Raw genomic sequence first — 11,253 nt, 5'->3', positions numbered from 1 at the left:
AAAATGTTTATTTATTTTTATTTAATAATGATATACTATTATTTTTGTTGCCAAAAGGGGTTACAACAATGACAGACCTTTTGGCCTTTATGTTGTGCTTTGTATATCATCCTGTTCTATTTTGTTTTCCATTATTGTAGTGTATGTAATTTGTAAAATGTTTTTGATATAGGCCTAATGCTGTCTCTTATACACATCTAGATGTGTATAAGAGACAGTTAACAACTTAGGAATGTTGAAAGTATGAAATACATATAACCGACCAAGGGAATATAATTTGGTCAAAACAGATTTTGTTTACATAATGTTTTCATTATTTTTGTTGTAATTATGAAATTTTACTTTTTATCCATTTTATGCATGTATATATATATATATATATGTATGTATATATATATACATATATACATACATATATATTTATATACATACATACATATATATATTTATGTATATATATATATTCTTTTATATTTAATCAAAATGAATCACATAATCAACATTAAAGAAATGCATTAAATATTTATTATGTACATTTCATCACTTCATTGATTTAAATTGATTTATAGCCTTGTAAGGATTAGCTTTAGGCAAGTTGTAACTCTGCTTCATTTAAATATTACAGTGGAGACCTATACTACGCAGTGTACAGAAAGCAATGGGATGAAGTAAGACGCATTATTAGACGCCAACCTCTACTCGTAAATGAGAGACCTGTAAGTTATGTATTCCAAATTATTTGTTATTAGCTGTTGTTCTATGATGATCACAACAAGTAACAATCAACACAATTTAGTCAAGTTCACTAACCTAAAGGCATTCAACAGTATTATTATTATTATTATTATTATTATTATTATTATTATTATTATTATTATTATTATTATTATTATTATTATTATTATTAATATTATTATTATTATTATTATTATTATTAGTATTATTATTATTAATATTATTATTATTATTATCATTATCATTATCATTATCATTATCATTATTATTATTATTATTATTATTATTATCATTATCACTATTATTATTATTATTAATATTATTTTTATCATTATCATTATTATTATTATTATTATTATCATTGTTATTATCATTTCATAATATTTTTTATATAGCCGGAGTTAGTTTTGACCGAGGCTATTATGGCTAACGACAGGTACGCTTTCTCCAATATAAAGGCTTCTTCTATGAATGGAATGACCTGTACGAAACACAAACTCCTGTAGACCAAATCTAATACCGTTACGTTTTTAATCGTGCAGGAAATATCCTCAAGACAAATTAAGAATGAAATACTGCAAGGAAACAAAAAAATAAAAAAGAAACCAAATTATATTATACGCGAAAAAAACATTATTATCACGATTATCATTATTATTATTATTATTATTATTATTATTATTATTATTATTATCATCATTATTATTATTATTAATATTATTTTTATCATTTTTATTATTATTATCATTATTTTTATCATCATTATTATTATTATCATTATTTTTATCATTATTATTAATATTATTATTAATATTACTATTATTTATTATTATTATTGTTATTATTATTGTTGTTGTTGTTGTTGTTATTATTATTATTATTATTATTATTATTATTATTATTATTATTATTATTATTATTATTATATACACCACAGATTTCGCGGTCTGTATCTTGTCTTAGTAACTGGCAATTTTTTGCTACATTAAATCCATTTCTGAAACCATAAACAATTGTTTAATTGTAGCAATATTTAATTGGCAATTCTTTAAAAGATACAATATTAAATGATATAGTTCCAGGACCCTAACCACGCGTCGACTTTTTTTGAAAAATCACTTACGCGGATCGGGATACGCACTTTTACTGCAGAATACACAATCTTTCGAAAGAATTAAAAATTTTCCTTAATTATGATATATTATCCTATTACTTTAACATCTTAATTTTCTCTCCTCCTTTCTTTGATGTGTAATTTTTGGCTTACTCTACCTCTGAACTCTCTGATATTTAACCTTTCGCAAAGCCAATGCTCGTGTGATTTTGAGTCTCCTCCTCTATTAGGTCCAAAGTAGCCAAAAGCAGTTAGGTCGACCTGCTCGTGACTGACGCTGCGCTGTGGTGGACCTTGCCCGTCATTCGACACTACTTATACCCCTCCTGATTTACTCCTACACTTTTGGAGTCCTTGGGAGTTCGGCTTTTCCCACCAGAATCAGAACCAGAACATCATTGATTATAGAAATATTTAAGAATGGTAACTAATGTTACTTGTTATCTGTTACTCAGCAGTTTGACGTCCAACGGCATGGGGGCCCAGGGGGAAACATGTTGGTGCCCCTTACATGTCAGCAAAATATTTTCACTCACTAAGTGACCGGGGGTGTCGTATAGAGATAAGTTTTGAGATTGAAAAGACTAATTATTAGACAATGTCAAAACATATCGTGTGACTATTTAACAACGATCAACTAATATTTTGCACACATTTTTAAATTGAGTATTTGGGTAGACGTGCAGGTATTGTTTGGAATCATAGAAATACTAATTTTTAAAAAATAATAACCTCAAAAAATGGTATGACCAAGACTGTAAAGCTCTTTATCTGTCGTCTCATCTGCAAGGAGACTTGGAATGATAAAGATAACAAAATCTTCTAGAATCTTACAGAAGTCTTCGTAAAGGTATTTTAAATTATTAAATCACAAAAAATCATGCTTCCGTAAAACACTGTTTGATAAATTTGATAATTTGAAAGACAGAAACCCAAAGGCTTTTTGGAATATATACGATGAGTTGTGTGGTGCTGAGAAAAAAGTGTAAAATCAGAATTAGCCCAAAAGTATGGCCAGCTCATTTTATATAATTAATGAATAAAACTATAAAACATATCCACACTTCATAAAACTTAACAACTGTCCAGGTTTAATTTTAGAATCCTCTTTCACCATTGATGAAGTCATGAATGCTTGGGCTAGATAGATGGAATCCGTAACGAGGTGTTAAAAGCATGCGCAGTTACGATTGCGCCATTACCAGTAGTTATATTTAAATTGATTCTTCATAATGGTTCATTTCCATATGAATGGGGCACTTAACTACAATTCATAAGAAAAAGGGTGATAAGGAAATGCCTAACAATTACCGTAGTATCACAATCAGAAATTGTAAACGTTTTTGCCTTATTTTGTGTAAACGGTTAACTTTTTTCCAGATTCAAATAAGCTCATTCCAAAATAAGCAAATTGGTTTTGAAAAGGCTTCGCAATTCTAGTGATCATATTTTAGTTCTCAAACACTTTATTGACAAGAATGTAAATAAGTACTGCAAATCATATCTTCTTATTTGTTTTGTCGATTTTTCAGCAGCATTCGACACTATAATGGGGTAACGCATTGTTTTATAAATTATGTAAGCTTGGTGTCTCGGGTAAGTTGTTAGCACTACTTATTAATATCATCTGTTATGTTTTCCGTTAAATGTAACGGTAAAACTACCGACGGTAGGCGTCAAACAAGTTTAAATCTATTTACAAATAGTGATCTTCAAGCTATTTTCGATAGCTCGTTTTATCCTGTGAGCTTAAATAATTCAGGATTATAATGCCTACTTTATGCTGATGATCTCGTCAAACCAGTAATGGGCTTCAAAACACAATTGATAAGCTTTCTTCGTATTGCGACCAATTGAAACTAGATATAAATATTAACATAACAAAAATAATATTTTTTAACCAAAGAGGGCATCTACTTAAACCATTTTGATTCCTTTACAATGATAAGAATATTGATATTGCTAATGAATTTTTCTTCCTTGTATCTGCTTTACGCCCTCTGGCTCATTTGCAGTCGATATGAATAAACTAAAAGAAAAAGCAAGCAAGGCATTCTTTAAAGACTGTAACTCTGGCTTAAATTGTTTTATAGTAGTTTATCCAATTATCTCCAATTGTTGTGAAATATGGGCTCCATACATTATATTTAATTTTAATGGTAACAATTTAATGTCAATATGTGATAAACTTCCTAGTGAAAATCTTTATGTAAATTTATGTAAAGTTATACTGGTGTAAATAAAAGAACCACCAATAATGCTGTACGGGCTAGGTAGCCACCCGTTACTCATCAACATGTTAAGTCATGCAGTTAAGTATTGGTGGAACTTAAATGAAAAATGCAAAAAGGGCCACTCCTCACTAGCTACTGATGCACTAACTGAAAATAGATCTCTGTGTATTAATTAAAATATATCTACCTGGTCGTCCGGTATTTATAAAATAACTGACTCAACTGGGATTTCGGATGTTTGGAACCGACCTCTTACTTTTAATTCAAGCGAAGATCTGTCGCATAGAATAAGGGATACCGTATTCAAAACGGTCTCTATGAGCAATGTTGGTACAATAGTATTGTTAAACGGCCTGAGATGAGATCCTAATGTACGTATAAGCACACATTCTCTATGGAAAAACCGATTTTTGAAGTATAAGATCGCGTACTAGCGCGCATGTGATAATGATTAAAACTCCGGACGTTATGTCGTCCTAAGATTCCACTGGAAAAACTCAAGTCGAGGATGAAATCTCATTTTATTATCAAATGTAATGATTACAATGACCTGAGAGTATTGCTAATCAATGACCTGCAAAATTCCATTGCCAAACTCACAGCATCTAATTTTCCATCCAAACGTTCGCTCTCTGTATTCCATTTCTTTTTAAATATAAAAAAATAATTTATATTTCTTTCCTTTATTACCAATAAATATATTAAAAATAATGAATTTAAAAGAAAGTGCTTCTTGTAATTTATTTTGAAAATGCTAAAACACTGGCATTCTTGAATTGCGAGAGGAAAGTTGTTACAAACAGTTAAAAATTGAGATAACGAATGGGAGTACCTCTTAAAATATATACAATTATATATATAATATACAAGGCATGTAGACTGTAGAACACTTCATTTATTTTCGAAAGAAATTTTCGGCCAGTCCTCTGGCCTTCATCAGCTTTACTGAAAAAGGCTGATGAAGGCAAGAGGACTGGCCTGAAGGCCAGAGGACTGGCCGAAAATTTCTTTCAAAAATAAATGAAGTGTTCTACAGTCTACATGCCTTGTTGTCATAATTTTTTGTTTCAACGACTTATATATAATTTGAAGAACACACGTGGATTTACAATGATATATATATATATATACATATCTATATATATTATAAGAAACTAAATGAATTAACAATATCATAAGATATTTTACAGATTCTTATTTACCACATGAAAAGGGACTATGTCGGTATACTACTACAAATGTCCATACAATTTTAGTTGGTCTTCTAGCTTAAATATATTTAAATCTGCATTAAATCAACACTGGTCTACACCTCATGTAAATTTACTTGTTCACATTTATAAAGACAATACTACACATATTTCTCTTTCCTTTCTTCTTGCTTATCCCCCAACGGTACTGAAAAGTAGAAAACTTTGATTTATTTTCACTGGATAGGTCATTATACAGGCCCGTAGGAAGCAATTTGGAAGTGGGGGGAAATAAGCAGTCGGTAGCCACGGATATTTGACGAATTTTAGTGATTTTTTAAAATTAAGTTATTTGATAGGCATCGTCCTCCTGTAAAATGACTTTATATATGTTTTGTAATGTTGTAATAAAAAAAATGAATTAAACAACGAGAAACAAAGAGTATGCGAGAGACCTATTTATTTTAAAACCTGTTTTCCATGGCATCTTATGTTAATACATTACAATATACCAATTACTAGATCTAACCACGTATAATGTGCAATATTGTGTAAATTATAAATGCTACCAAGTATCATTAAGCAACGAAAGTACCAAATATATTAAAACGGTTTTCGTTGTTTACACAAAACTCATTGGCAACTTTGACAAGATCTAAAGCATCTGTTTTGTCATTGTGGATATGTAAAACATACAATGATTGAGACGGACTTGAGACATAGTAGATCGTAAGTATGTCTTAATGCGCCGTAATGCACTGAATGATCATTCACTGACAGCATTTGTTGCAGGCTAACTAACACAATATTAAACAATTTTCCAACCTCATAAAATAGTGACTTCTGACTAGAACTTAATGATTTCCAATAGTTTAACACTTCATGAAATGTTTTCAATGTTGTTGATTCGGTCTTGTTTGATTCAAGAATGTTGAGAACATAGACAAATTGGATTCCAAGTTATGCTTATCAAAATCACCTTTGTAAAAATCAGTAATAAAGTGAAGTTCATCAGATATATATTCAGCCACTCTCATTCATTGTGAGGCGGAAGTTTTTGTCGCAATGTTTTTCAGTAATATTTCTCAATCAGAAGATATTTTATTAAATACGATACGACACATTTTCTTGGGAAAAAGTTGGGATGTTTTTCAGTAATATATTTCTCACTCAGAAGATCCTGACTGCTTCTCACATCAAACAGCTTGAGCACCTAACAACTTGCAATATTCAAAATGTGAGTCAATGAGTTGTTTAAATAATGATGATTGTGACGATGATGAGATGATGAAATGATGATGATAATGATGGAGATAATGATGATGGTGACAGTAAAAACTCTGATTGCGGTAGTGACAACAGAAAAAGACAGGACAATGACAAAAGGACATCAGTGCAACCAGGGGCAGATCCAGAGGTGTCCGAAAGGGTGGCTAAAAGAGAGAACACACCACCCTTGGAGGTCCGGGGGAATTTCCCAGCGAAATTGTTGTTTTCTAGACTCCCAAAAATAACCTGAGGCTTTTTGGGTGATCAATTTTTTCTTTTTCTTTCTTTCTTTATTTTTTTAACTTTCCAAAAAGGGGTGCGGGGGTGTGGCCGGGGGTGGGGGCATGTAAATCTTCCCCTGATACAACAAGATGACGACAGGACGGCGACAAAAGCAATGACCACAAAGATGCCAAGACAAAATTGATAATGATGGTAACAAAGACGATGATGGTGCTTGTGATGGATGATGATGACAAATGATAGTGATATTAATAAAAATAAATAGGATGGTGATAATGATACTGATGGTGGTGGTATAATAATGGTGACGTGGTGATTACACTTACATAGAGATGATACTGTCTCTTATACACATCTAGATGTGTATAAGAGACAGTATATATAGCATAAACCATCTTAATTTCTAGCAAAATTGAAATTATAAATAGAGATAGGGCCGTATTGATAAAATCTTTGTACTCTGGAATGATCATATTTGCCAATTAAATAAGACTATATTATATATAGCATTTTTTTTTTTACTTAATCGCTCTTTTAAATGATTTTTGTAAAACTACAATCCAATCATTTATGGATTATGCCCCTGGTTTTTAATTAATTTATTTGAAGGGCCAAATTATTTTTACAGTTGATCTTGCGGGCCAAAAGATAATCTCAAAGTTAGTAAGCAACTTGTTATACTATATGAAAAATTATTACAAAACAAAAGTGGTGGAGCCAAGATTTGCCCGATGGCAGGGGAGGGGCGATGTCCCGGAACCTCTAAAGGGGACCAGGGGCGCCCAGGGCCCTAAAGCCCTGAAAATGTAGAGATTTTGAATGTTCGCACGGCCTCATATTCTGTAAAAGCAACATAGATTATTTTTTCCCTCCCAAAAGAATTGTGTTGATTCTCTGTCGGTTGGGAGGGCGGGCAGCCTCTCTCTGACCCTAACTGGAACCATCATTTAATATCAAAAATATATATATTCATCAAATGATTATTACATGTAAAACAATTTAAAAATTATTTTAATAATACACAACTGTGGGGATTAATTATTTTAAATTATTGTGGGATTGATCTTTTACAAATTAACTGGAGATTTCTTTATGAACTTAAAAATACGCCCCAGTATGTATAATTGCACATCAAAAGAATTGACTGATATTGTATTTAAAATTTTCCTAACATAAATAATTAAAGTAGAGAAATACGTTTTTCTATAAATTTATACGAATGGAGTCGGGAATAAAGGATTTTCTGTACCTTAAGTGTTGGAAATTTCAATCTAAAACCAGACCTGCTATGTAATTGTTAACCACGAAATATTTAATTTCTGTTACCATGCCTTTATCAATTAAATGTGAAGTCAATGGATCTGGCTATCAATAATGTAGGCTTAATGTCCCCAAACACGGTCAATCAATCAATCAATCAATCAATCAATCAATCAATCAATCAATCAATCAATCAATCAATCAATCAATCAATCAATCAATTATTGGATCCAATTTGATACAGTAGCACTCATACAAAATGCATGGTGCATACAAAAGTAAAGAAACATACAAAAATAAAATAGGCCTGCATTAAATTACTAGCTATTGGTTCGGTTTCACAGTAAATTTATCAGATGAGCGACGATCATCTGATAACCAAAAATACTAGTCTGGCGCCCCCTAGAGTTTCGATGTTTTTGTTGACGCAGTAACAACTGCACAATACTTACATGATACTGTATAGTAACTCCGTTACATTGTCGGCTGTACCATGTAATTGATAACGAAATAATTATTCTATGTTATTGTATTCTAGTTTAAACACTTTTTGAGTTTTTAATTCAAAAAATAAAATATCATATACAAAACAAATTGTTATTCCAAACAGAATTATAAATTAATATGTGTACGTATCTAATGATAAAGAATAAACACATTTTGTCTGACATTTGTATAAGATGCTTTAAATTTTTTTAGTTAATCAATATAATATATAAGTATTTGTATTTGTTATAAAACTCTAATCAAGAGAAAGAGGTTTAAAATATAATATTTCGAAAAAATTATGATTCCGAACAGATAGGGAGCCCATGCCCATAGTAGGCCCTATCCAATGATAAAGATAGGCAGATTTTGAAAATAGCATAGGTTTAAAGTTTGGTAAAATCGTTAATTATTCGTTAAAACATATATGTGTTTGGATTACTTTTAAACTCTACTCAAGAGAAAGTCAAATATGATCTTAAAAATATAGCTTTAAAAAAAAATATGATTCCGATCAGATGGGATAACAGAATTTATGTATCTAATGATAAAGAATAGGCAGATTTTGTCTGAAAGTAGTATAGGTTGAAAGCTTGGTAAAATCGTTAATTAGTCGTTAAAACATATATGTGTTTGGATTACTTTTAAAACTCTACTCAAGAGAAAGCCAAATATGATCTTAAAAATATAGCTTTTCAAAAAAAATATGATTCCGAACAGATGGGTCTACAGAATTTATGTATCTAATGATAAAGAATAGGCGATTTTCTCTGAAGTCAGCATAAGCCTAATGATAAAGAAAAATGTTAACTAGTGGATAAAACATATCATTGTCTGTATTCTTTTCAAACCTTTATACAAAAGAAATATATCTAGAATGTTAAAAATACAAAATTCATAAAAAATTATGATCTGAACAAAACCCTAAATGAACTAAAAAATTTTCAATGCAAAAGAATAGGGAAAAGCGTTCAGAAAAAAAATGCTAAAATTTACGATTTTAAACGATTTAGCTTTAAATTGTTAGTTAATTTGTAATAATATTTTAATATTTAATTGATTGTGATTATTTAATGTAATTATGATGTGATTAAGTTGTGTTTATATGTGATATTTTGTGTATGTGTGATAGTTGAATGTGTTTTGTTATCATCGTATTTTCTTGTTTTCGTAGGGCGTCTGGCCGTTATTACATCTGATTGTGTTCCGCATCGCACCAGGTGATGTCGTCGCTGAGAGTTTTAAATCAGCGACGGCAGAAGCTGTGGACTACGTGTATCCGGTGAGTAGAATTATGTATCATTACAATTACGACATCAACACACAAAATACAACAACACAGTATCTATACACAACATACCATACACCACTCTACATCAATTCTTACCTAACAACAACAATTTATTACACTTAAAACATATTTTAATCATTTATTCACAATATAAATATGATATTTTATTGTATTTTACGATCAATATTGATCATTTATTGTTTAAATTTCCGCATCGTTAACGTGTAAAAATAACATTGCTTGGCTGAGTGGCAGCAGTTCATCATGCCATGGGCCAAAAAAAACTTGTCTAAAATTGCTGGAAATCAGGTTTACATAAAAAATTTCAATTCATGTTTGGTGTTGTTTTAGTCCACATTGAACACTGGATTGAATAGTTATACTTTTAATTAAATTTTCCATAAAAAATACAATACCTAATTTTTTGTTTTTTAAATGATGATTTTTAACATGTACAAAACATAGGGCGTCCATGTTGTGTGATACAGCATAATGAATGTAAAAAAATTGGTTTATAGTTTGCTGAAAATCAGCTTTACATGAAAATTTCACAATCGTGTTTGATCTTGTTTTGATCTGTATTGAGCACTGAATTCAATAATTGCAATTTTAATTAGATACTCCATAAAATTTAATTACCTAAAAAATATTTTTTTTAAAGAGATGTGTTGTATTCTCTGTTTTCATATTCCTTGTTCATTGTGTAGGGCTCTGGTAAGTGTATTCTACATCACATTGCAATACTCGGATATGCACAGGAAATGAGAGAATCTCTGATGATTTCTGCACGCAATGTCAATTTGCAAGACAAGCGGGTACGTATAGGAAACAACACATTATTCATTATAAACACTAAATGACAATTCACCATCTTCAAATTTATTAATCCATCATCACAAGCATTTATCACAATTTCATTATCATTGTTAATAGCCAAGACATAATAAATAACAATAAAAAATATAGGCCTCATATGGTTTTAGTTTTTAATACTTCGACGGGTTTTTTTTGTGGAGCCAATTTGATGCCCTACTGAGAGCTAGGCCCAGACACATTATTTGAAACTTTTACGTGTTATTTAGGTCACAGACCTTGGCACTTGATTAAGGCCTGTCTGATGGTGACACTTGTCTATAGAAGGCTGCTGTGAAATGCAAGGCCTGACTGGTGGAGTCGAGCGGCCTATGTCTTATGAATGATGTAAATTACTATTATTATAGGCATAGTAAATTCCGTTGTCTTATAAACGCTGATACACTGATACACTGAGACGCTGATACACTGGGACGTTGATACGCTGAGACAAAGATGACGTCATTGAAATTCACTGCAAAGTCATATGCACTGAGTGGAATCGAAAGTGCAGGGTTCTCAAGTACTACTGAACGTCCGTAGTTACTACGGAAATTCGGCCCAATTACGGACCTCCTA

At 30.8% G+C, this 11,253-nt stretch overlaps 1 protein-coding gene across 1 annotated transcript in view; it reads left to right on the top strand.

Annotated features, from left to right (window-relative positions):
- Nucleotides 1–11,253, top strand: part of LOC117112244 — a 29,443-nt gene that overhangs the window by 217 nt on the left and 17,973 nt on the right. Inside the window, exons 2-4 of the mRNA XM_033255316.1 lie at nt 626–716; nt 9,706–9,813; nt 10,530–10,637. Coding sequence (XP_033111207.1) covers nt 626–716; nt 9,706–9,813; nt 10,530–10,637 — 307 coding nt within the window. The remainder of the gene's footprint in view (nt 1–625; nt 717–9,705; nt 9,814–10,529; nt 10,638–11,253) is intronic.

Source organism: Anneissia japonica, unplaced genomic scaffold, assembly GCF_011630105.1.
Source record: "Anneissia japonica isolate Jap-2015-1 unplaced genomic scaffold, ASM1163010v1 scaffold1537_len634075_cov158, whole genome shotgun sequence".
Classification (NCBI taxonomy): domain Eukaryota; kingdom Metazoa; phylum Echinodermata; class Crinoidea; order Comatulida; family Comatulidae; genus Anneissia; species Anneissia japonica.
The sequence above is the reverse complement of the archived record's forward strand: the minus strand, read 5'-3'. Positions and strand labels throughout refer to the sequence as shown.